Genomic DNA, 27,802 nt, shown 5'->3' with positions numbered 1-27,802 from the left:
AAATATCTTATTTACGTAAGTATTCAGACCCCTTGACTTTTTCCACATTTTGTTTCATTAAACCTAATTCTAAAATGCCCCATAATGACGCAGCGAAAACCGGTTTAGACATGTTTGCAAATGTATTCAAATTGCAACAAATGCCTTGTTTACATATTTGCAAAAATGTCTAAACCTATGTGGGCACCCCTTCAATTGAGTGGATTTGGTTAGTTCAGCCACACCTGTTGCTTACAGGTGTTTAATATCGAGCACACACCCATGCAATCTCCATAGCCAAACATTGGCAGTAGAATGGCCTTAGAAAAGAGTTCTGTGACTTTCAACGTGGCACCATCATAGGATGCCACCTTTCCAACAAGTCAGTTCGTCAAACTCCTGCCCTGCTGGACCTGCCCTGGTCAACTAAGTGCTTTTATTGTGAAGTGGGAATGTCTAGGAGCAACAACTGCTCAGTGGCAAAGTGGTAGGCTGCAGAAACTCACAGAACAGGACTGCCAATTGCTGAAGCATGTAAATATCGTTGGTCCTCGGTTGCAACGCTCACTACCGAGTTCCAAACGTCCTCTGGAATTCAATACAATAACTGTTCGTCGGTAGCTTCTTGAGGGGTTTCAATGGCTGATCATCCTGACTGGAGCAGTGGAAATGTGTTCTCTGGAGTGATGAATCACGCTTCACCATTAGGCAGTTTGACGGACGAATCTGCGTTTGGCGGAAGCCAGCAGAACACTACTACTGGTGCCAACTAAAGTTAAGTGGAGGTAGTTTTATTTTATTTGATACTCCCATGGTTTAGGCCCCTTAGTTCCAGTGAAGGGAAATCTTAACACTACAGTAAATAATGGCTTTCTAGAAGATTCTGTGTTTCCAACTTTGGGCAAGGCCCTTTCCTGTTGTGAGCACAACAAAGCTAGGCCCACACAGAAATGGTTTGTCGATTGGTGTGAAGAATTTGACTGGCCTGCACAGGGCACGGACCGTAACCCCATCAAACCTTTCGGATGAATTGGAAAGCCAACTGTGAACCTGGCCTATTCGCCCAACATCAGTGTCCGACCTCACTAATGCTCGTGGCTGAATGGAAGCAAGTCCCCGCAGCAATGTTCCAACATCTAGTGGAAAGCCTGCCCAGAAGAGTGGTGGCTGTTATAGCAGCAAAGGGGCGACAAACTCCATATATGCTTGTGACTTTGGAATGAGATGTTCGTCGATCAGGCGTCCACTTACTTATGGTCATGTAGTGTTTTTTTATGCCTCTATTTCGACATGAATGGCGTTTTCATTTTAATGTAAAAAAAATATATTTATTTGGCAAGCGACTAATCTAAGGCTGCAATTCTAGTTTTGTTAAGTGAGATTGATCCCCCTCCCACCACCTAAATTTTGGACCTTGACAGTTTAATGGCGTCAGGGTTGAAGATGAATGTTGTAAACAGCCTGTAAATATTCACACACAATAAAAGTACTTTTGCTACCTGTCAGGGATCAGCTCAAACTGTTTTTAAAATGAAAGTCCCTTGATTTGCCTGGACTGCTACAGTCCAGAAATGGATTAATTATACCTGAATGGGGCTCAACACTTAACCTGCATCCGCCAACTGGTTACTTTAACGAAACAAGGCCACTAACTGTGACTCTCTTTCTCTTTCAGGGATGGACAGGCCCTTTTTAACTATCTGGCGGAGAAACACAGCGTAAGTTTGGACCACTTTGCTTATGTCTCAATTCTAAGCTGCATTTCCCATGACTCCTGTGTGAACCCGCTGTTTCGGGAATGGGGGGCCCAAACAGGGAGACGTAATGACTTCCCAAAACCGTAACTCATTTTTGGGGGTTTTACGGCTTGCAGAAAATTCTGTGGACATTTTACAGTCTGCGGTGAATTGGTAAGAATAGATGGAACAGCTCGGGACACATGGGTCTGGCCGCAAGAATGCCTGGGAGTCTATAATTGGTGTGACACTTTATACACCCCCCTCCCCTGGCATCCCTCTGACCTGCACCCTGTCCTCAGTGCACCTCCACAGCCCGTAGGCCACTCGGCTGTGGGAAAGGGCGGTCTCCCTCCGCATCTCAGCGGCTAGCAACCACTGCCTGTCAAAGCCACACTGCATCTGTGAGACTGAACTCGGTTCCCAAACTGACGTCAGCGCGTTGTGATATGTCAGGAGTTAGCAGGAGTGTACCGTTTAGGGCTCCATTCAGAGAGATTCCACCCCCCAAAATGGACAGTTATTGTTTTTATGGTTTCATTCACTAATCTCCCCCCTTCTGTGCCCCCTATGGACATTTCCCAACATGCTGTTCCCCTGCCCCTGCCACCTAAGTCATTTATCATTACTACAGTTGTGTGTACTGAACATAAAGAAACACAATATGCAACAATTTAAAATATTTTACTGAGTTAGTTCATATAAGGAAATAAGTACATTGAAATAAATTGATCGAATGCCATTGTTGTCCGTAGCTTATCCCTGCCCATACCATAACCCCACCGCAAACATAGGGCACAATGTTGACATCAGCAAACCGCTCGCCCACATTACGCCATGCATGTGGTCTGTGGTTGAGGCCAGTTGGACGACCTGACGAATCAAATCAATTTGTCACATGCGCTGAATACATCAGGTGCAGACCTTAGTTAAAAGCTTACTTACGTCATGGTTACACTAGCAATGGCTCACAGTCTTGACATGAATGGGAATTTCCTTCTATTGTGGTTGTCAGTCAGCATTTTGCAATTGTCAAAATACGATCATGCGAAAAACTTAGTTTGGAAAGCAAATGCTGTCCATTACTAAATGTGTAAATTGATAGGTAGTAACTTTTTTGACACAAAGCATTTTTTAATAACACATTTAATCAGTTTTGTCCCTCAAATGATGGGGCTGATGACTCTTTGTGAGGGAGTGTATCTGATTTCATTGTTCCTCAATTAGTGGCTCAGACACTAGATTGAGGATAAATGGAGTTGGCTTCGCGTTAGCCTCCCCCACGGAGCAGTTTAGTTCTGAAGGTGTTGTACTCAGAAATTTACTTGGCTAAAAGGTGAGCCACTTTTGTGGTACCAGTTATCCCAAGTGGAAGTCAGACCAAAGTTGACTCATCTTATTCGTAGTATAGGGCTCAGGTCTGTTGTTGAAGGCTTTTCCCGAATAGCCACAGGTGACAACTTACATTTCAAAGTAAATAAGCCTACATGTGGTAATGCAGCATTCTGTATGGGATGTTGACATGGAGCTACTTGTACATACAATTCCACACTTAAATTGCTCAAGGGCACAACAGCAGGTTAACGGTATCTAAGATGATACCAGTAAACCTCTGGTTGACCGTGCACTCCTCACCGTATTTTCCCATCTGAGCAGGGATTCGAACCGGCAACCCTCCCACTTCTGTAACTGGTCTAGGCAGAAGCTAATGGGCATCCATAATAAATACAGATACAAACTGCTAGGCTACCTGCTGACCCCATTGATCAGTGATGGTAATCAAACAGAATGGGCTCTGAAATCATAGATTATTCTAGAATTGCCCTCCTTACTCCAGCCATTCTGGCGTGGTCTGGCATTGACTGGATATAACATCATGGCTCTCATCAAGGACCATAATCTCACGAGGCGTGCGAGAAAGCTGATAATATTGTCATCAAATAAACAATTGCTTGTGTCTATGCGCTGAATAGTTATCGAGCGAAACCATTGATCAGCCTTTTTCTCTTCCAGTTCCGTCAGGAGTACCTGGACACTCTGTACAGATATGCCAAGTTCCAGTACGAGTGTGGAAACTACTCTGGGGCTGCCGAGTACCTCTACTTCTTCCGTGTCCTGGTAAGTCAAGTTGCCCTCATTTCAGTGTACTCTTATCAAATATCAAACTGGCAACCTTGGATACAAGATGTTCACAGCAAGTTAATAGATCCAGAGACTTTATTTTATTTTGATTATTATGGATTTGTACCCTTGCAACTTCATCAGTAGTTTTCTGAATGAAAACTTGACCACTCAAAAGTTGACACTATTGGGCAGTGCTTTATATTAGCAAGCTCTTTAAGGACAAACAGTTAGACGATGATTGAAGCTTCATTAAGAAGTATTAGTTTCTCAGGAACGACGAACGACTCCCATTTTGTGCATTAATCACTGTCGTTATGTGATTTTTCCAGCACTGCACAGTGCCAAACCCCATCTATTATGAGCAGTGTACATCCACTTAACATTGCATTTTTTAGAATTAGACACTTCGTTGATGTATACTTTTTTGGCTCAATGCATTTTGTTATGAAAAATTGATTTTCCTACTTCACTGCTCGGGTGTTTGGCCAGGGTTCTTTAATTTTTCAAGGGGATAGCACAAGAGGAAGGAACACCCTCAGTAATTGCATGCGAAAAGCTTCCGTCATTCGCTCCATTCAATTCTCCACACATCTTCAGTATTAGGATGAGCTGATATTGAAGGACAAGGGTAGGATTAAATAAATACATGTTTTACTGTGCCAAGTGTTCAGCAGCAGACTTTATAATCTGTCTAGTCATCTCGGGGGGGGGGGGGGGGGGGGGCTGCTGCGGTGGACGACGTATTGATTTGAAGCTAGATATCTCGTCAGGCATCAGTGCTAATGAGTTACGTAACATGTTCTGGTGGTCTTAGAGAAAGTCATATGCACTCAAATAAAGAATCGACTGTCACTGAGCGAACAGGTTTACTAAACAAAGAACTAGCCAACCACTTAGGCTATACATTTGCAAAGTCCGCTCATTTACTCCTATCTTGTTTGAATTAATCAAATTAGGGATGTACGTTATAAGTTTTGTTGCCAATTTAGTTCCACTAAATTATGCAATTTAACAGACTGAGCTTGACCGTTCAAATATATTTTCGGTTTACCATTAACATCCCTAGTTTTGAATGTTGCACATTATTCCATTGCGTTTCTCGGCCTGTACGGCTAACATTTGAGAGTCATGGAGGAGGGCTTGGATTAAATCATTTTCAGCAGCAGTGAAATACTTTGGAAATCAGATAATAGCAAAGAGGGTTGGGGCGGGGGGTAATTACAGTTCACTGAAAGTACTGGCAGTATTCTCGTTACACATGCGTACTTCTTATTTCCTCTATAAACAAAGGGATCATTGCTCTTGTGTTTGTGGCTTCTCTCCCGCTGCCCTCAGAAATCAGTGAAAGATGAACTACACAGAGAATGGCCAAGGTGCAGTTGGACTGTGTGCACTGCTGTATATAGAGTTGGAAGCCTCTTAGGCCTAGAGGGGTGGTAACCTGACTGAGAGGGAAGGCTAGAAAAGTGTTTTGTGCCACAATAGTGGTGTAACACTAGATAAGTCCTGGGAATGGACAGCCTGTGACCTCAGCGGAAGGTGCCACCAGATCTTCAGTGCTGCCTTTTTTTTGTTGTTAGTCACTCTCCAGGACCAGTGGCTTGTAAGGTGGGTCTGAATGCTTGGCTGACCTTTGGTGCTATCGTTGACTTTAACGAGTTCAGTCTTCAGAAAGCCTCGGCGTCAAACCTAATTTCCAAACAAAAATCATCTGTTGGCCAATGAGCTTAATTTGTACTGTAGTAGCACCAGACCCAGTGTAAGTGCTTTTGGTTTGAGGTGTGTGTTTATTTTTCTATGGTCTGACCATGCACCACATCTACTATTGTGTGCCTCCTTTCAGAAGCCTGTGTTTCTTTTTGGGAAAGTTGTTTGCAAATGTGATTAACAAACGCGCCTATGTTTTTGGTGGTAGATTTCGCCATTGTTACTCAAAAGCCACTGTTTACTATTTCATCTCTACTATCAGTCTCCTGTAATTCCTCCCACCAAACAAGCACAACCAGTGTTTCCCAAGTCTTATTCAATTGTTTTAGTTTTGTTAGCATATGTCCTCTTTTGAGCTCTGCGGTATAGCAAAGACTTGTGCCAAAGCCAGTCTCGAAAGAATAAAATCTACATTTACATGTTCATCAGAATGACACCCATTACAACCAATTGAATCCCATTTTAATTGACATTTGATACTCTCCCTCTGTCGTGAAGATGTCTGTGACTAGTCATGCTCGTTGGTGATGCTGGTGGCCTCCTGAAAAACAGGCTTTGCGGGGACTTAGCAACGAGCCCTATTCTCTGTAAACAGCCTCTTAAACCAAAGCAGTTGGGCTCTTCATTTGATTGATTCTATGTGATGCACTCACATTTAAGTATGCTAGCGAGAGACATTGAAGACCAGATGATGGTGGCTCTTGATCGGACATGAGCAAAACCCACATCAAAAGCATGCAATTGATGCGCTCCCTCTCCGCATAGTTGTTTATGGTTTTTAGCTCAGTCTCAATAAACCCAAATTGCTCTTATGTTTTTTTTTGTGTCCCCCCCAGCCAGGGTAGGCACTTTTACCAGATAGCTGCTGTCTACTCTTGACAATCCAAAGGCTCACATTCCTTTTTCTCTTTACAAATGCCTAAATGTCTGTCTTTATACTTAATACCAGCCCCTGTATTTCTCCCCCCTATTGTTGTGGACCTCCCATTTTCTCAGACTGCCCCTGTAAGGTAGAGGTGAGGCTCCATAAGTCATCGAACGTGGGAAAGCCAGTCAATTAAACAGAGGAAGCCAGGCTTGTAAAATCCAGTCCTCGGGTTCTGTTACAGTGTGGCGTAGCGCGAAAAGAGCAACTTATTCATATCATCAGTTAATGCAGGTATTGGATGTTGCGAATAAAGATTGAGTGTCCCGACTGCTCTCCAGCACAGTAAATTTATTGTTGCTGGTCAGTCAGTGAATGTGCCCCGTTTCGCCAACCAACGGAAACTAGGTAACTGCTGGAAAAACCCATGAGGTGAAACTATTGTTGCGTGGCTACTAGTGAATGCCAGGCAGTGTGTAGAAAGCTGCCACAATGACATGGAGGTCTGCTAAACCTAGCAGAAAGGGACCTCCAATGCAGAAAAATCAACAAACCTCTTTAGAGATGAAACTACGACCTTTAAATTGGCAGCATGGTTGGCTTTAAGTTATAACGCTAATCTTATGAGGTCTATTTATTTTTAACGTTTAAAGCAATCCCAAGTTTTATGATCAAAGAACTCTACTGTTGTGAGTGGATGGATGGCCTTCTGCTCCTCTTTGTGTTTTACTCTAGAAGACTATCTTGCTGCTGACATTCCCCACTTATTTTTTTCCTACCAGAATAATTTTCCACAATTTATCATCTTTTATGTAGCAGTTCATTTAAAAGTTAATGTGTAGCCTAATAGTCTTCATGTAGCCTAGCAGGGAACCTAGCGGTTAGAGCGATGGGCCAGTAACCGAAAGGTCGCTTGTTCGAATACGCGAGCTGACAAGGTGAAAAATCTGTGCCCTTGAACAAGGCACCATAATTTGCTCCTGGGGTGCTGTACTGCTATGGCTGACCCTGTAAAACAACACTCACTGCGCCTATCCATTGTATATGAGATAGATCTATAGGTAGAATCTGCTGCTCTGAATTGCTAAGAGATCCCAGCTGAAATTTGATAGAAATACAAATGTGGTTTCCTTCTCCACCCATGTATCATTTGTATCTCAGTCCACTCCTCTGGCTGTCCGAAAGAAGGGGTGTGGTGGATTGCGTCTAGGTTTCCTTGGCCTTACAGCAGACACCCGCCCTCACTTCCAGGTTGACTCTTGTCACTGACTGCGTTTGGTGTTTTCATAAGCTACTGTGGGCCAGAGGTTCCCATGAGCCGTAGGGTGGAGGTCAAGCTTTGATTAAGCAGCCATAGGGCGGCGCGCAATTGGTTCAGGTTTGGCCGGTATATGCAGTCATTGTTCTTAACTGGCTTGCCTAATTACATCAAAAAAATGGTGTCTCCTGACCTTTTGATGTCTATCCCATCAATTTCATATCATACCAATGCATTTAGCTTGTGGTAATGGAAGAGTTGTACTAAAACTTTATAGCCTGCATGATTCTACAGGATGTTTTCCTTCTGTGTTAATGGTAGATTATCACAATTATATTTTAACAGGCTTGATAAGCTGTAGAAGTTATTGAAACATTCCTCTCAAAGACATGCAGTTTGTACTGCAAAACTGACATTAAGTGTCCTACTGACAATGTACCAGGCATAGACTTCAAAAAAGCATTTTTACCTGGTTTTGAGAAGCTTGATAGCCAATCGGGGACATTTCCTAAGGGCATTAACAGATTTTGTCTTTGATGCCCCTTTTCAATCAAAGCATCCAAACAGGCATTCATCTAGACTAGACGGATTACCCTGGCTCTGAGAAAATAAACACCTCCCAAATGGTGTTGAGTAAACCCAGGCTGTTGCTGGTCACAGTGCATCTAGGTTTCTGTGGCTGGAGCAGGACATCAGTTGTTGGCGAACTCTGACAGACATTTTGAGAACACTACTGCATGCTTCTCCTTGTAGCCTTGTTGATCAATGCTCTGACGTTGTGCAAAATCACCACCAGAAGTAGTAGCTGCATGCACACTTCGTTAAAGTCCCTTCAGAAGACCAGACACTTTTCAGTAAGAGGGGATTGACCGAAGGTCGATGCAGAGTCAGGAACAACGATGGGGGGGGGGTTTCCCTCAACAATGCTAGATGTGCCCTTCCCTTCATCTACTCTCATATGCGGGTATATCTTCAGTGTTCTTTCCAATTGCAACTATTTTACTGCTAAGTTAATTATCCAAACGAGGACAAAGTTATTTCAAAGGAGTGATATCTGGACCCGGAGTTGTGAACTCAAGGTACCTTCAACAATTTATTTTTTAGATAGAATTGTGGTATGGTGATGTCACAGACAAGCTGACCTTTGACCTGCTGTCCCTGCCCCAGAAACATAACAACATCAAGGTGGTAGCTTGAACTCAGCTTAGCTAAATTAAGTGACACATTCCATTCTTAACTCTAGAGAGGAGGACCGAAGCTGAAATGCATCCTTAGTAATGTGTGTTTTGTCTTCCCAAGGCCGTGTGCCACCCTGCAATTATATATTTTTTTAAAGAGTTGCAGCATTAAGTAAATGACAGTAACAAAACGTTTTAGCTCTAGCACATTGTACAGAGAAGCTCACATGTGCTTCAAATGTGCTCCTAATTACGGTGGTAGTCTGAAAGGATCGCAGAACATCTGCAATGCAGCGGTTGCCGTATCACGAAGTGCAGCAAATTAGGTTTTTATAAAAAGCTAAACATTCTTTCATGATCCATTTCTCTTTCTGTCAAGCCCCATTCCCTCAAGATGACATAATTTAATCAGTTTATCCAGTATAAATAAAAGTAACTCCACTGAACAGTTTTGCCTGCCAAAGCCAAGTGGCGGTGGCACCAGCCTCTCCTTCACTGACTGTGCCTGTTTGCGAGCACACTGTTTGTAGGCGGAGGCATTTATCAGGATTAGATCTGCCAGTGCCTGGTCATTTTTGCAGGTGGGTTGAGTTATGCTGCAGTGTGAGGTGATGCTGTGTGCTTCATGTTCTAACAAGTATGACATGTCTTTTCCCAGGTCCCGGCCACAGACAGGAACGCCCTGAACTCCCTGTGGGGGAAGCTGGCCTCTGAGATCCTGATGCAGAACTGGGAGGCTGCGATGGAAGACCTCACCCGCCTTAGGGAGACTATCGATAACAACGTAAATGCCCCACTTCTCAGAATTTGACACTGCACTTGGATTCCCTTACATAGATTCGACTCCCTTATTGACCGCTTTGGGTTTCAGCAAAGCGCTGTTGCGGCTTGATGCACCCCCCCACCCTTCAGTCTTGACTCCAGAGGAACTGCAAATGGCGCGGTTATGTGGATCTAGTTAGATTTTTTTTATTTTAATTTATTGGATAGATAGCTGGGAAGGGTGCAGGGGTGCGGGCTCTGGCTTGGAAGGAAAACGTTTGGAAGGGAACAGAGACCTTAAGTAAAAAAATAAAAATAAAAAAAAAAATTAAAAACTTTACTGACGTGCCTAGTTAAATGAAAGGTTAAGAACAAATTCTTCCACTGTTCCTAGGCCGTCATTGTAAATAAGAATTTGTTCTTAACTGACTGCCTTGTTCAGGGGCAGAACGACAGATTTTTACCTTGTCAACTCGGGGATTCGATCAAGCAACCTTTCAGTTACTGGCACAACGCTCTAACCACTAAGCTACCTGCTGCCCCTTAGGGTACTCTGAACTTTTTAATTGTCTTACAGTATACTGTCACCTCAGAACTAGTAAATAATGACATCTCTCTCCTGTCCAGTCGGTGAGCTCCCCCCTCCAGTCTCTTCAGCAGAGGACCTGGCTGATCCACTGGTCCCTATTCGTCTTCTTTAACCACCCCAAAGGCAGAGACAACATCATTGAGCTCTTCCTGTATCAACCCCAGTAAGTATTTTCTTCTGACACACTGGAGTTCTTTATTAAAACACTGTTGGCCAACCCTGAACATATTGGCCTGTAGAAGCTGCCATCTCTACAGTCCAAGGCACAGTGTCTTCACTGATCCACACTAAACCCTTGAGTGACCCAAGAGGTGATTGTTAAAATGTGGCCTGCTGGCATCCTTGGGGGGGTGGAAGGAAATTATCCCTAAAGAAGAGGCACAGTAGAGGGCTGAACCTTGTGCCCCAGGGTTTGCTGCTGGCCCAGGAGGGACCAAAAGTGGTTCAGCTGGCAGCCGCCTAGGTCAGGTCCTGCTTGATGTGTAGAAAGTAGACTCTTAACTTTGGGAAGGGGGCAGATTCAAAAACCTACTCTAGTTACTTTTTTTAAAGTGTTTTCAGTCCATTTGTTTTTGTGTGGTCTAGTTACTCTGCAAGTTAGTTCACATGTATTGCAGATCGCAAACTATACACTGCATAAAATGTACACAATGCACCCCCCGTTCTGATTGCTGGTTGGTGTAATTGAACACATTTTTGTAGTCATCTGAAAGTATGACATGCCACCATAGCAGATAGGGATGTCTGGTTCTCTTGAGTTTTACTTAAATTAAAAACTAATTCAGATAATGAAGGAAAGGCTGCCCAATAATTAGTCATGTCAAGCTCTCACAAGCATCTGTTTTGGACAAACTTGAGGGAGTTTTATGTGCGTTGCAATTACCCAGTCAAGAAACCACTTATTCCACAGTGAGGCTTGGCCTCATTCCCTCACCCCTTGACCATTACTTCCTTTGGCCGAAGTTGGTGACCAGTGGCTAGGCCTTTGTTTAATGTTTGACCTCTGTTAACCCCACAGTCAGCACAAGTTGCACCAGGCCTTCCTATTTAGTGTTATTGAAAACATCTACTGAGTTCAAGGGCACTCATGGGGAGCATATTGTCATGCAATGATCTATGATGTAGGTGCAAAGGGGGAAAATTAATACTTTAGTAATGCTATCCAAGCCCTTGCAGTTGGTTCAGTGCTTCACTTGCTTTACATTATTCAATCATTCTCAAATGGGCAATGAAATTGTAACCTCTCTCTCTACCCTTCATCTCCATCCTCTTCTCACTCACACACTCGCTTGTGCCTGGGTCTAAATCGTTTTGATTTTAACACTCATTCTTGGTTCAATTCTTGTGAAGCGTCCTCTGCAACCGGTAAAGCGATGTTGTTGCTCCCTCAAATGCCAAAATTATTAGGTCCCGTAAGTGGGGTAGTGCGAATGTTACATTTATTTTTCTCCTCACAGCTATTCCCAGATATGACTCATGCAGGGTTGCTTGCTATTGGAGACCCCCTGGAGAGAGAGTAGGTGTAAGTTAATCAGGAACAGAGCATGGCTTGTTGTGGTCTGCCACTGAGTCTGACAACTGCAAAGTGAGAGGAAAGAGGGCTTCTCTAACCAGGTTGATGATCGCTTACTGACGAGCCCGCCTGCTCGCTGCTGATTTTAGACAGCAACATCACAAGTGCCAAAGGCCCCCTTGTCCCTTTAATTGTTACAACTAATTAAACTGTTGTCTGTGGCATGCCCTCCTCGCTCTGAACAACATGTGTTCCTCCGTCCTCATCTGAGAGCTGAAGGGGTCGGAAGTGGCAGGGAAACCCCACTTCCTCTTTTGAAATGTAATTTGGTCGGTGGAGGACGATTGTGGGGGGGGGTCAATGATAGCTGTTCAGATAAGGATGAAGAAGTTATACAGTTAACTCAAGTCGACCACTCCTTTTGACAAGGAATGGGGTGTTTTTTTTTTTCACGGAAGCTTGTTGGGAAAGGACTTGAAACACTGTCTGCAGAAAAATAATGTTGTCTAGGGTTCTAATCGACTTCTAACAAGGCCCTCTCTCGTGCTCAGCCCTTAGCAAGTTGACCTGTGGCTGAAAAACAAGGCCCTGAAGGATAGGGTTTCAGCTACTGGGCAGATCCCCTGCTCAGTGATCTGTGTCTACTGCAGAGGCCAGGGTTTCCTTTCCTTCACTCCGCTTATACAGGGGTAATGAAAGGGAGTGCTTAAACCTATGTCATGCGGAGAATGCACTGTTAGGGACATATCTGTTTGGTCGATAAGGTCAGACGTCCTAAATGCCATGAGCCTAATTGCTAAGTTACTTGCGTATATAAATAGACCTTTCTGCCCTTAAACTGTGTTGGTATATGCATAGGTTTATCGACTTTGTATAGCCTTCACCGCCATAAATATCAACTCACATCATGGGCCATTGCTTTTTTGCCATGTAGTTCCTCCAGTCCCTTTAAGACCCCTGATTATTTGTTCTTGTCGTGACCCTTGTTTTGTCATTTCAGGTACCTCAACGCCATTCAGACCATGTGCCCACACATTCTGCGTTACCTGACCACAGCTGTCATCACAAACAAAGACGTTCGCAAGCGGCGGCAGGTCCTGAAAGATCTGGTCAAGGTCATACAGCAGGTAAAAAAAAATGTATCTGATCACATTCCTTACCCCAGTTTCTCTGAACACATTTCCTACTAATTTTCTCTCACTTTCTGGACAGTAACGTGTTAGCCAACCTTGGTTGTCAGTGTAGGTTTTGGCATTTTGACACAAGATGTCACCAACAATTAGGAAAAGTGGTGGAGATACCTAGTCAGGTGTACAGCTGAATTCCTTCAACTGAAATGTCTTCTGCATTTAACCCAACCCTATTAAAGTCCAGAGAAACCACACATCTATGAGCAATGCAAGGCGTTGGCTGATAGAGTATACTCTATCAGATCTGGTCCTGTCTAGAGAGGTCTTGAACCCATTACATTTGATAAATGGCAGCAGACTGTCTGATTGTAGAGTACCGATTTCTTCCCCAGCCCAACATCGGTAGCTTCTTCAGAGATCAATGGCTCTGAAAGCTAAATAAGCGCTGTCTCGGTGGGCTCTGTGTGATCACTAAAACATGTGCTCGATGCTTGTTCTGTCTTTTGGGTCTTCTTGGGTCTCTCCCCGCTACCATGGTTTGGAACTGTTTAGGGGACTTTTTGAATCTGCTTTTATTCACTGCCTTGTAAATTCTATTATTTGGTTAGCCATGTTTCTCCACATTTGACTATTTTATTTTTAGTAATGGGTTGGAGGCATGCCGCCTTGCCTGTCGAGATAACCTGTGCTATTTCCACTGCTGAAAAATAGAGCTAGCACACACAGGCATGTGCAAATTGTTACATGTTTTTTTTCCGTTTCCAGGAGTCCTACACCTACAAAGATCCCATCACAGAGTTTGTGGAGTGCCTGTATGTGAACTTTGACTTTGACAGCGCTCAGAAGAAACTGAGGGAGTGTGAGTCGGTAAGTCCCAGCAGACTCTCCCCTGCACCCACCCATCAATTTTGCAATATTTCTCCTTTTCAGACCTCGGTTTTAAAAGTTTAACTGAACTCTGTATTCCTTGCTTTACAGAGGGATTTGGATTAGCCAACCAGCCCTCCCAACGTTCCCTTGTAGCTAGCACAGAAGTCAACACCAATAGGGATCATGCCAGATTGGCCAACCTTTCTCACAGCATTGGACTGGACTTCTATTTTTATTTTATTTTTTTAAATACATGGGTCCATACATAATGGCCGATGGTAGAATTGCATTAGGTCACTTGGGTGATACAGAAGTTCTCTGGGAAACCCTATGACTCATTGGTCTGGCCAGATTTTTACGATGGCCTGTAATTGTCCATCAGCCTGGTAGTTAACAGTAAAAGCTTCTATAAGCAAAGGTCTTTGCAGGGGCGTTCAGACACTCATTTAAGAGATGTGTGTCATAGACAGCCGCTGGGATAATTTATTTCCATTTTGGTTTGTAATGGCTTGATGTGTACTGCTATTGAAGTAACTGTAGTGCATCAGCTAAAAATAGAAGCTGCACTTCCAGCAATGCCTTCGTCCATCGCGGCCAAGTTCTCAGTGACAAAACGAGGTAATAACAGGCGGGTTATACACTCCATTCGCAGGACAGAACAGCAGCCTCTGCTAAGACACGGGGCGGAGCCTGATGCATATATGTGAACAGCTGATGCACGATATCTAAGGAAGTCTCGAGATTTTGCTCGCCTGAGGTAGTGTGGTCTGCAGCTTATGAGATTTTCTATCTACCTAGAGTATGTCTGCCTTTTTCGTAGCTGTCTACATACCACCACAGACCGATGCTGGCACTAAACTGGGCTCAATGAGGGGTAGCGCGGCCGCTTTCAAGGAGAGGGACTATATCCCAGAAGCTTTACCCTCTGTCAAACCATCAAACAGACAAAGCATCAATACAAGACTAAGATCGAATGGTACTACACCGGCGCCAACGCTTGTCGAATGTGGAAGGGCTTGAAAACTATTACTGACTACAAAGGGAAGCACAGCCGAGAGCTGCCCAGTGACGCAAGCCGACCAGACGAGCTAAATAACTTGCATGAGATCATCAGCTGTTCCCTACAACTGTGATCATGCTCTCCTCAGCCGATGTAAGAGCTTTAAACAGGTAAACATTCACAAGGTCGCAGGGCTAGACGGATTATCAGGATGTGTACTACGAGCATACGCTGACCAATTGGCAAGTGTCTTCGCTGACATTTTCAACCTCTCCCTGTCAGTCTGTAATACCAACATGTTTCAAGCAGACCATCTATAGCCCTGAAGTGCTTTGAAAGGCTGGTCATGGCTCAAATCAAAACCATTATCCCAGAAACCCTAGACCCACTCCAATTTGCATACCGCCCAAACAGATCCACAGATGACTCCATCTCTATTGCACTCCACACTGCCCTTTCACACCTGCACAAAAGGAACACCTATGTGTAAGTGCTATTCATTGACTACAGCTCAGCATTCAACACCATAGTGCCCTCAAAGCTCATCACTAAACTAAGGACCCTGGGACTAAACCCCTCCCTCTTGAACTGGATCCTGGACTTCCTTATGGGCCACCCCCAGGTGGTAAGGGTATATGATAACACATCAGCCATGCTGAACCTCAACACGGGCCCATCAGGGGTGTGTGCTCAGTCCCCTCCTGTACTCCCTGTTCACTCGTGACTGCACGACTCCAACACCATCATTAAGTTTGCTGATGACAGAACAGTGGTAGGCCTGATCACCGACAACGATGAGACAGCCCATAGGGTAGCGGCAGGGTAGCCTAGTGGTTAGAGAGTTGGACTAGTAACCGTAAGGTTGCAAGTTCAAACCCCCGAGCTGACAAGGTTGCAAGTTCAAACCCCCGATCTGTCATTCTGCCCCTGAACAGGCAGTTAACCCACTGTTCCTAGGCCGTCATTGAAAATAAGAATTTGTTCTTAACTGACTTGCCTAGTTAAATAAAGGTAAAAAAAAAAAGGGAGGTCAGAGCTCTGAACCTGTGGTGCAAGAACATCAACCTCTCCCTCAACGTGACCAAGAGAAATGAGACTACAGGAAAAGAGGAACGAGCACTCCCCCATTCTCATCGACGGGGGTGTAGTGGAGCAGGTTGAGGGCTTCAATTTCCTTGGCGTCCACATCCCCAACAAACTGGTCCAAGCACACCAAGAGTTGTGAAGAGGGCACGACAAAACCTATTCCCCATCAGGTGACTGATTTGGCATGGGTCCTCCGATCCTCAAACGGTTCTACAGCTGCACCATTGAGAGCATGGTTGCATCACTGCCTGGTATGGCAACTGCTTGGCCTCCGACCGCAAGGCACTACAGGGGGTAGTGTGTATGGCCCAGTACATCACAAGTCGGAAGGTGACATACACTTAGGTTGGAGATTTTCAACCACTCCATAAATTTCTTGGCATCTACTTTGTGCATGTAATTTTTCCAACAATTGTTTAGACAGATTATTTCACTTATAATTCCATGTATCACAATTCCAGTGTGTCAGAAGTTTACATACACTAAGTTGACTGTGCCTTTAAACAGCTTGGAAAATTCCAGAAAATTTAGAAGCTTCTGATAGGCTAATTGACATAATTTGAGTCAATTGGAGGTGTAGCTGTGGATGTATTTCAAGGCCTACCTTCAAACTCAGTGCCTCTTTGCTTGACATCATGGGAAAATCAAAAGAAATCAGCCAAGTCCTCAGAAAAACCATTGTCGACCTCCACAAGTCTGGTTCATCCTTGGGAGCAATTTCCAAACGCCCGACAGTACCAGGTTGATCTGTACAAACAATGGCACCCGAGTATAAACACCATGGGACCACGCAGCCATCATACCGCTCAGGAAGGAGATGCATTCTGTCTCCTGGAAATTAATGTACTTTGGTGTGTGAAGTGCAAATCAATCCCAGAACAACAGCAAAGGACCTTGTGGTGATGCTGGAGGAAGCCGGTACAAAAGTAACTATATCCAGTATTATATCGACAACCTGAAAGGCCGCTCAGCAAGGAAGAAGCCACTGCTCCAAATCCTCCATAAAAAAGCCAGACTACGGTTTGCAACTGCACATGGGGACAAAGATCGTAGATTTGGTAGAAATGTCCTCTGGTCTGATGAAACAAAAAATAGAACTGTTTGGCCATAATGACCATGGTTATGTTTGGAGGAAAGGGGGAGGCTTGCAAGCCGAGGAATACCTACGTAAGTGCTTTGCTGCAGGAGGGACTGGTGCACTTCACAAAATAGATGGCATCATGAGGTAGGAAAATTGCGTGGCTATATTGAAGCAACATCTCAAGACATCAGTCAGGAAGTTACAGCTTGGTCGCAAATGGGTAATCCAAATGGACAATGACCCCAAGCATACTTCCAAAGTTGTGGCAAAATGGCTTAAGGTGAACAAAGTCAAGGTATTGGAGTGGCCATCACAAAGCCTTGACCTCAATCCTATAGAAGATTTGTTGGCAGAACTGAAAAAGCATGTGTGAGGCCTACAAACCTGACTCAGTTACACCAGCTCTGTCAGGAGGAATGGGCCAAAATGCACCAACTTGTTGTGGGAAGCTTGTGGAAGAATACCCAAAATGTTTGACCCAAGTTAAATGTAATATCTTCAAGCGTTAGCATGGACACTTATAGTAGTCGAGTTTTGCTACAAATGGAGAGACTCCATTGCATACAGCTTTTTGTCTACAAACTGCATCCTTTCTAAAATTGCTTTCACTACAACTGAAGCCGTCTGTAGATGCAAGGATCCATCTTTCTGTTGGCGTTCTACAACGTACATCAAATAAAAGTGAAATATTTTGAGCCAAAGGTCTTAAAAATCAGCCATGGTGGGAACAGATTAAGTAGAGCGTTTCAACCTTGCCATCCACATGTACTAGAGAAGTAATTACTCTTGCCAAAGAGCCTGCCCTTGTACATCACAGTATTTTGCAGAACTAATCTACTCTTAATGTGGGCTTCAATTCCATTCAAGTCTGTGGCTAGTTAGCACAAATTAAACAGCCTTACTGCAAATCAAATTATACTTAACAGAAATAAAATCCAATGTGTAAAATGTCCTGTTTCATAAGCTGAAAAAAGTTTCCAGAAATGCTCCACACAACAAAAGCTTCTCAAATTATGTGCACATATTTGTTTACATCCCTGTTAGTGAACATTTCACTTTTGCCAAGATAATCCATTCAACTGACAGGTATGGCATTTCAAGAAGATGACTAAACAGCATGATCATTACACAGATGCACTTTGTCCTGGGGACAATAAAAAGCCACTAAGATATCTGTGGTGTTGAGACAACTCAAGTTGAGGAAGTGCGCACTTGGCATGCTGATTGCAGGAATGTCCACCAGAGCTGTTGCCAGAGAATGTAATGTTCATTTCTCTACCATAAGCCCCTCCAACCAGCCTCACAACCGCAGACCACGCAAGCCCAGGACCTCCACTTCTGGTTTCTCCACCTGTGGGATTGTCTGAGACTGGTCACCCAGACAGCTGATGAAACTGGAGTAGGTCTGTCTGTAATAAAGCCCTTTGTGTGGAAAAACACATTCTGATTGGCTGGGCAAGTGGGTGGGCCTATGCCTTCCCAGGCCCACCAATGGATGCGCCCCTTCCCAGTCATGTGAAAGGCATAGATAAAGGCCCAATGAACGCATTTCAATTGCCTTGTATGGAATGTAACTCAGTAAAATTGTTGCTTTTATATTATTTCCAGTATATGCACACACAGAGCTTCGAAGTTAAGTTTGTGTCTGGGACACTCCAATACAGTAGATGGGGTTGTGAACAATTGGTGTTATGCATTCGTTTCTGTTGGTGAGACAGAAGTTGACAGTACTACTAGCCAGCCAACTTTTCACCTACATGGTATTTAATAATTTCTTGAAATAAACAAATCAACTTAAGCGACCAGACTTGTTTGGTTAAGCTAACATGCTGACCACACCGCTCAAATCGCATGCGCTGCAAAATAAATGTACACATACATGTTACTCAACGTCGGTTGCCAACCGCCATATAACGTCCAAAGAAGAGATGACTAGAAACAAACTCCGTTTACCCTTTTTATCAACATGTGCGTGATGGCACATGCGGTCTGGTCAGCAGCTAACTTATATCCAGTTCATTTCTAGCTAGCTATACCTAGTGGCAAATAACCAGCTACAGTAACATGAAAGAACGCAATCAATCCGGAAACTGTGTGTGTGTGATCATAAACCAGAGATTGGTATGCAGAGATGAAATAAGCCCACCACCTACTAGTCTGCACTAGTGAAGAGTTCTGCTAAAAGCAGCCAAGGCAGCAACCACCAGTAACCCGCCCACCATTTAATTTGACCTATCACAAAGTGGTGGGTTGGAATATGCCAGAAATTTTTTTGTACGTTTTGAAAGCTTCATCTTCGCAGTCCACCACGAGCCAATACCTCTGACGAACAGCTGGCGTCAAATACAATTTTATTTGTGACACGCGCTGAACAGGTGTTGACCTTAAAGTGAAATGCATACTTACAAGCCCTTAACCAACAAAGCAGTTAAGAAAATATCACCAAAAAAGAAGAATAACTAATTAAAGAGCAGCAGTAAATAATAGTGGGGCTATATACCAGGGGGTGCCGGTACAGTCAATGTCAATGTGCGGGGGCAACAGTGGAGAGGTAATATGTACATGTAGGTAGAGTTATTTCAGTGGCTATGTATAGATAAGGGGGGGGGCAAAGAAAATATTCTGGGTAGCCATTTGATTAGCTGCTCAGGATTCTCATGGCTTGGGGGTAGAAGCTATTTTATGAGACTCTTGGACCTAGACTTGGCGCTCTGGTACCGCTTTCCGTGCGTTCACTGAGGGAATAGTGTATGACTAGGGTGGCTGGAGTCTGAATTTTTATTGAATTTTTATGGCCTTCCTCTGACACCACCTGGTATCTACAGTGAAGTCGGAAGTTTACATACACATTAGCCAAAGACATTTAAACTATAGTTTCACAATTCCTGACATTTAATCCATTTAATTCCTGACATTTAATGTAAAAAATAAAATCCCTGTTTTAGGTCAGTTGGGATCAACACCGTTTTAAGAATGTGAAATGTCAGGAGAGATAATGATTTATTTCAGCATTTATTTATTTCATCACATTCCCAGTGGGTCAGAAGTTTACATGCTACCAAATACTAATTGAGTGTATTGCCATTAAATTGTTTAAGCTCTCTGGGATAGGGGGCGGTATTTTCACATCCGGATGAAAAGCGTTCCCAAAGTAAACTGCCTGCTACTCAGGCACAGAAGCTAGGATATGCATATTATTAGTAGATTTGGATAGAAAACTCTGAAGTTTCTAAAACTATAAAGTCTGAGTATTACAGAACTGATTTGGCAGGCAAAACCCCGAGCACAATCCATCCAGGAAAGTTTTTTTTTTTTTGAGGTCAATCTGTTTCCATTGGTTTTCTATGGCAACCCATTCATAATAGAAATATGCTTGCAGTTCCTTTCTCTTTCACTTGATGTCAATATCCTTTAGAAATTGGTTGGTTTTTCTTTTGAGAAATGAAGAAGCAGCCCTGTCATTTTCCTGTGTCACTCCAGGTGCACACGACCTGAAACGTGCTTCACTTTGTTTTCATCTGGAATTGAATGGAGTTTATCCAGTCTTAAATGTGATCGATTATTTACGTAACGAAAAAACTAAAGTTGTTTGAAATGTTTGGACAAAGATTACAGGCAACTTATGAGATATTTTGTAGTCTTGTAGCGCAAGTTGGAACCGGTGTTTTTCTGGATCAAACGCGCCAAATAAAAATGACGTTTTGGCTATATAATGACGGAATTAATCAAACAAAAAGGACCATTTGTGATGTTTATGGGACATATGAGTGCCAACAGAAATAGCTCGTCAAAGGAACGGCATGAAATATATCTTTATTTCTGAGTTGTGTCACGCCTGGCGGGTTGCATTACGATTGTCCGTCTTTGATGGGGTGCTGTCCCCATTAATAGCATGGTTTTGAAATTTGACACAGCGGCTGGATTATCAACAAGTGCCGCTTTAATTTGGTGTGTTGCATGTGTGATTTCATGAAAGTTTAATATTTATAGTAATTTAGTTAGAATTTGGCGCTCTGGCATTTCACCGGATGTTGTCAAAATCGATCCTGCTAAAGGGATTTGATCCATAAGAAGTTAGTTAACTTCAGGATTGGTGGGTCCCCTGTGGGACGGTTGAGCTAACATAGGCAAATGCGATTTAGCATGAGGTTGTAAGTAACAAGAGAATTTTCCAGAATGTAGATATATCTGATATTGGCAGAAAGCTTAAATTCTTGTTAATCTAACTGAACTGTCCAATTTACAGTAGCTATTACAGTGAAGGAATACCATGCTATTGTTTGAAAAGGGTGCACAGTTTTGAGCAAAGTTATTTAATAAACAAATTAGGCACATTTGGGCAATATTGATACATTTTGAACAAAAATGCAATGGTTCATTGGATCAGTCTGAAACTTTGCACATGCACTACTGCCATCTAGTGGCCAACATTTAAATTGCACCTGGGCTGGAATAATACATTATGGTATTTTTCTTTTCATTTCAAAGATGGTACAAAAAATATTTTTTTTTTCTTGTCTTTTACCAGATCTAATGTGTTATATTTTCCTACATTACTTTCACATTTCCACAAACTTCAGTGTTTCCTTTCAAATGGTACCAAGAAAATGCATATCCTTGCTTCAGGGCCTGAGCTACAGGCAGTTAGATTTGGGTATGATATTTTGGGCAAATTGTTTTTTTTAAAGGTGCTGATCCTTAAGATATGATTGTTCTTAGCTAGACGAGACGGAGTTGGACAACTGGCCAAATAAGGAAAAAGCATCCATGGTTATTTGAATCAGAAGCTAGCTGCCCTTTCATGGAATATCTGGGAGTAGTTCTGTCAAAAATATCACTCAGTTCAGAGTCATCAAGAGTTTAGGTGGAAGACTAATCCACTCAGCTTGAAATGCTGTAAAATAACACTAGTATGAACTAGTAATACAACGTTGGTATTAAGATTTCCTAGGTTTGAGTGTTGACAATGTCCCTGTGAACATATTTAAAACTTGTGGTTTGTTTCATCTACTTCTAATATTGGTCAGATGTTTGTAATTGTACCTACATTTGTCATCAGTCATTTAGGGTAACTTATGTGGTTCTTTAATTTACTGAAGAGGGGCTGGACAGTTTCTGGAGACCCAATCACTGGACAGGAATCGGGTTTAGAGACTAACCAGGTGTCCTAATTGGTGCAGTGCCCTGGGTATATTCTCTGAAACCCAATCTCCCAGCTTCATTCTTTGCATACATGAGTATAATTGAGATTTCCCAAATGATTTGATAATTTGGACCTGCTGAGAAATAAAAGGCTGAACTTTGGGCTATTTGGCCCCCTTCATCTTTGCTTCTTGACAATAAATGCTCTGAATGAAAAACATCTGGCCTGATCAAATGGCTCTCACAGAAGTAAATCATGTCAGCGGTTTACTGAAGCTCCCATTTCATCCTAATCTATTTTTAAGCTAATATAAAGAGCCTCTAGCTCCCCCAGTCTTTCTTAACGAATGAGGAACCTATAACTAAACTCATTTTACAGATTCATTTTAATTTTTTTGCAATCTTTTGCAATCTTTCCTGTGCACATGCCTCAGCAGGGGGCGGCAGCAATCGCTAAATGACATGCTACCAACAATATTGTAACACAATCCCATTTCAGAAAAGACCTTATGCGCTCTCAATCACCAAGCTTGTTGAACACGCGTGCACTTTTGAAGAGCCCTGTAGGTTGGTTTCGACTTCCCTGCTTGGGGTCTTGTTTAGAGAGACTCCATGTGGTTGGAGCAGATGCTGCTCAGTGTTCCTACTCAGGTTGGAGACCAGTTCTCCTCTGTGCTTTAGCAGCATTGTCTTGGGAGTCGTGTCCTGTTAGTCTTCTCAGAGCAGGCCCAGCATACACGTACTCTTTTCGCACATGAGTTCCAAATATCTCCAATGGTCGCCCTGTTTTTTTTATTTTTTTTATATATATTTTTTATTTGTTATGCGCATCGCATGTCAATGCACTCACTGTACCAAAGTGTGATTTCTTATGCAACAGGACAGTTAACCTGCGCTGCCTACTAATTATCTATAGGCTGTGTTTCAACTTGTCAATTTCAAATTATTTTCTAACAGTTTGAGTTGAAGTGTGTTAATGAATTCACATAAGTAGCCCATTTCCCTGTTACAATTTGTTTGAGGCTTTACTGAGCCAGACAACTTCTCTTAGAGTCCAAGCACTTCCCCAGTATTTTCCCCAGATGAAGAAACTGCGTATCTCTAGTTAGAACAAGCCTTGCATGGCCTCCCGAGTAGCGCAGTGCTTGAGGCATCACTACAGACCCAGGTTCAATTCCAGGCAGTCTCAGCCGGGCCGTGACTGGGAGACCCATGAGGTGGTGCACAATTGGCCCAGCGTCGTTTGGCTAGGGTTTGGCCCGGCCGGATTTTCCTTGTCCAATCGCGCCCTGGCCCATTCTTGTGGCGGACAGGCCGCCTGCAAGATGACACGGTTGCCAGCTTGACAGCGTTTCCCCCTACACACTGGTGCGGCTGGGTCAAGCGAGAAGTTTGTCAAGAAGCAGTGTGGCTTGGCAGGGTCGTGTTTTGGAGGACGCGTGGCTCTCGACCTTCGTCTGTAGGGGAGTTGCAGTGATGGGACAAGACTATCAGTTGGGGAGAAGGGGTAAAAAAAAAAACAGGCCAAACTTTCCCCCTGGTACGCTTTCTGGCTGGCCCATGAATTGCCTTCATTGTTTTCCTTACAAATAATAATAATTTGGAAATGTGCATTCTTATCATAGTGCCTTATTTTCTGTATATCGTGTTGTCGTTTCTTCTAGCATACTGTTTTGTATGGAGTCTAATGTGTTTCCTGTTTTGTTCACATTTTCATGTACTGGTGACAAATCATGTGTTCTGCAAGAAACGGAATGCAGTTTCCCAGTCGGAGAGACTGTTTTATATTTGACATCAAAGTATTTAGCTAGCTGACACGCATCTCATTTCCAAGCCATATTACATTTCTCCCTTGTGCTCACCAGAGATATGGTACATTTTTAAAGAAGTGTAACTGTTAGGTTGCGAACTTTTAGTTTTTTTTGTCAGTGAAATCTGTTATTTAGACTGGTTTATAGGGCGGCAGGTAGCCTTGTGGTAAGAGCGTTGGGCTAGTAATCAAAAGGTTGCTGGCTTGAATCCCTGAGCTGACAATGTAAAAATGTGTCCTTCTGCCCCTGAACAAGGCAGTTAACCCATTGTTCCTAGGTCGTCATTGTAAATAAGAATTTATTCTTAACTGACTTGCCTAGTTAAATAATGCTAAAAAAAACATTTTGGAATGAGTTTGGCTATGGATGTGATGTTTGGATGATGAAGTTTGCGTTTTTCTTATAAGAATTTATCTTTAACTTGCCTGGTTAAATAAAAATATATATATTTTACAATGAAGGTGAAATTGAGGAATAAGGTTGAAGACCTTTATTTCCAATGAGTGCAAAAACAATGTTTAGATGCTTTTCAGACTATGCTCTTTAGGTGTTTGTTGCATCATATGTTCAGTTGCTACTGTCCCAATCACGTTTTTGCCGTGGTTCGCTGCAGGGACCTCAACAATTATCACATATATGATCTTACACGCCAAAGGGTTAATCGGAGCGCGCTCTGTCGAGGTGGGTGGTTGTGCAACAGTTAAGCTGCTGCACCTTAAGTGCATTAAGTGTGATGGGTCTGCAAACATTTTCACGAAATGGCCTCATTTGAAAGCAATAAAGGCAAGGGGATTTTGCAGACACACACTCCACGAAAAATAACCTCATTCAATTTTGTGTAGTGATGGTTGAGAGGTAGAAAGATATTCCATTGGGGATGAGCCTTTGCCTTGATCAGCATGTGTAATACATCAGTTTGGAGTCATTGAGGAGAGAACAAAAGGGTTACATTTACTCTGGGTGATACCCAACTATTTACTGATTGCTGTAAATGTCAGATATCGGTGTTTTCCAACTTCCATGTCTTCACTGCAACCTTCAACAGTGAGTAGAAATTGATTTAAAAGGAAGTGGGAAATCCAGTCTGCTTTGAATGCACCCCCTGTCATGTAAGAAAGTGCCTGTGTTTTTCTCCTTGCAGTTTTTTTTCTTCACCCCAGCCGGAATCGCTGTCAGATGTTGGCAACTTTTGCATGTTGGGGGAAAGCCTACCTCCAAGTTTAGCTCATCAGATTGTGCATGAAAGGCCACTTCTAGCCCTTTCAAAATGTGTTTGAGGATCTTGGGCTGAATCCCAGATGACACTGATTAGGACACTTAGATGTTCAAAGTTTATCATGCCTAGATAAGCGTTGTCACAGCTGAAATGTGGTGTTGCCTGATAGCGCCATGTAATTGGGTTTTCTTCAAGCAGAAATGGAGGGTGAAAACAGCTCTAAGCATGCAAAGGGTTGTGAGTTCTTCGAACTTTTGAAAACTGAGGTCTGTGACGTGAACCTAGTACTCGAGAGTAGGAACGCAGTAATAACCACAAAGGAATGTAAGCCTTTTGACCCAACGTTTGCGTGCACATTGGGGTCGTGAACACTTAAAGTAGAGCTGTCTTACTGCTCTTTTATGGCGGCGTAAACATTTCAATTTTGCTGTAGCCCATCTGTCAGTGTAGCTAGCCCATGTGTTCTAATGCTGGGCAGAGGGTGTTCTTGCCCCTATGGTGGCTGTAGAACCCCTGAGAGTGGTGGCGTGTAAATTGGTTTCTCCCGCACTGCACAATTGGCCCTGCACAGATGAACAGGGATAAGTCACAGCCACTGTGGTCAGTGACTGGCTCCATTCTTGTCTCCCGTTTCATGTGGAGGCAGCTGAATTAAAAGATTTGTGGTCGATTTTGGAGCACCCCGAGTGGCCTGGGAGTGCTTTTTTTGCAGATGGGGGGGTTTTCTCCTTTTGAGGCTTTTGCCAAAGTAAATCGCTTGGTAACTTAAATGTGGTTAGAGCAAGACCCCCATCCCCCTTTACTCTGCATGTATGAAGAAAAATATAAATAATCCTTCTGTTCTATTTTAATTTGACAGTGAATTGGGTTTTCCCACAATTTAATCCGGGCCTCAATCCCAAATAAGGACTGCAAGGGAAACCTGTTACTGCTGCACTTTTATGGCTCTCCAGGGCCACTCAGTCAGAATCCAGTCTTGATTGCCCTAATGAGTTTACTAAAAAGCTTAACATTCATTTAACTGTTTTACATTCCTTTAACCCTGCAGTGGTCTTCTATAGAAATGCATACACCGAGGCAAATACTCACTGCAATATTTGTATTACTGCTAACTTTTATTTCCCTCCATCTCTTCCAGGTGCTTGTGAATGACTTCTTCCTGGTGGCTTGCCTGGAGGACTTCATTGAGAATGCCCGTCTGTTCATCTTTGAGACTTTCTGCAGGATCCACCAGTGCATCAGCATCAGGTGAGACCAGGGAGTGATGCAAAGCACCAGTTTGGGAACTGACAGGAAGGACTTTGCAAGAGATCTGTCTCTGCTAGACCGTTGTTCGCCATCGCTGTCCAAATGCTAAGATGTGCTTCATGCACTACAGTGGCCAGCTCAGACTAGCTAAAGTACACAGGAAGGTCATGAAAGTCTGTCACCAGCCAATGAGCTTGCTAAGCAGACCAGCTGCAGGAAGAGGGTGGATATGTGCAGTGAATACAGGAATGCCCCCCCATAGATAAGCGTTTATTGCCCCTTTCCCCAGTCAAATACACTCACATCTCCACATACACATTTTAGGGATTAGGCAATGAGAGCTTTAACTGCTTCCTGGTTGTTCTGCTCACTAAACTTTTAAAGACCACCTCCGTGAGAGACCAAACCAGGGACAGGTTTCTCTCGGGAAGAGGTCAGGGTTTAGATGGGCTTTGACGGCTTTAGATTTTGCCAGCTGCTGATGCGAGGGAGAGAGGAACAGCGTAGCTCCACTTCTGAGTCGTCCTGGGTCAGGCTGGCTAGTGTTCAGAGGGTTCTGAAGTTCTCGCTTTCTTTCCCAAGCCTAGTTACATCCACTACAATAAATGTACCTTAGACAGTCACCAAAACAATACATTTAGTCAGTGCTAATTATGGTGAGCATTAGGGGAGGGTAATGGTCCACAATTAAGGATTTGCTGCCCCTTGTGCATCAATTCTAGAAAATAACAAATGTATAGTTATACAGATTAGGTGCATCTAGGACCCAGTATACCATTTAGTTATCATCTTACTGTGGACTTTGCTCACTCTTTACTCTAGACTGATATACTACTTTAGTTTTACCTCACAGCTTTTAGTGTACACTGAACATTTGTACTTGTGGGAATGCATTTAGCAAGACATAGTTACTGTACTAAGGCAAAAATGGTTATACTACAACTTTGAATGGAATATTTAGAATATGCTGTCATGGACATTGAATGGAAAGGGTGAATGAATTATAACTTTTGACAGAGAAATTATTGCACTGCCTGTTATACAGAGCTGGGGAGGTCTGTAGTCAAGGTTGAACCATGGAACACGATAGGGCTCTGTCGAAATCTCCAGTTGCAGATTGTCTGGAATTGATTAGGAGTCCCGGCTCTTTTTTTTGGCAGACTTGCTGCAATTGGATACATTTACTTGTTAAAGACCACAAAGGTTAGTGGTAACAGTAGGAAGTAGAATTGTGATGTTTCTAAATTTTTGTCCTGTGTTTGTACGTCTTTTGTGAGCTGAGATTGTAAAGGAAAGGTTAAACAGAGCGATCCTCGGGAGTGTCAGGGATTTCCGTGTTTATTTAAAGCCGTTGCGATGACGATGGACAGAACATGTAGTTTATTTTTTGACAAACGCTCAAATTCCATGTCATTAGTCTGCTACCCAGAAGCCCTCTGCATCCAAGCATGGACTCAAATGAATCTGATCCCTGTTTTTAATGAGGACATTTTTACAGCTGTTGGCT

At 43.2% G+C, this 27,802-nt stretch overlaps 1 protein-coding gene across 2 annotated transcripts in view; it reads left to right on the top strand.

The window, feature by feature from the left end:
- The window catches only part of if36 (Eukaryotic translation initiation factor 3 subunit 6), a 41,269-nt gene that overhangs the window by 7,762 nt on the left and 5,705 nt on the right, over positions 1–27,802 (top strand). For both annotated transcript variants that reach the window (XM_021581911.2, NM_001246326.1), the window contains 7 exon segments: positions 1,655–1,697; positions 3,729–3,833; positions 9,506–9,631; positions 10,237–10,361; positions 12,712–12,838; positions 13,607–13,708; positions 26,186–26,295. In XM_021581911.2, the coding sequence (XP_021437586.1) occupies positions 1,655–1,697; positions 3,729–3,833; positions 9,506–9,631; positions 10,237–10,361; positions 12,712–12,838; positions 13,607–13,708; positions 26,186–26,295 (738 nt within the window).

The sequence above is a fragment of the Oncorhynchus mykiss genome, chromosome 3 (assembly GCF_013265735.2).
Source record: "Oncorhynchus mykiss isolate Arlee chromosome 3, USDA_OmykA_1.1, whole genome shotgun sequence".
Lineage (NCBI taxonomy): Eukaryota > Metazoa > Chordata > Actinopteri > Salmoniformes > Salmonidae > Oncorhynchus > Oncorhynchus mykiss.
Note: the sequence above shows the minus strand (reverse complement) of the source record. Positions and strands in the feature narration are given on the sequence as shown.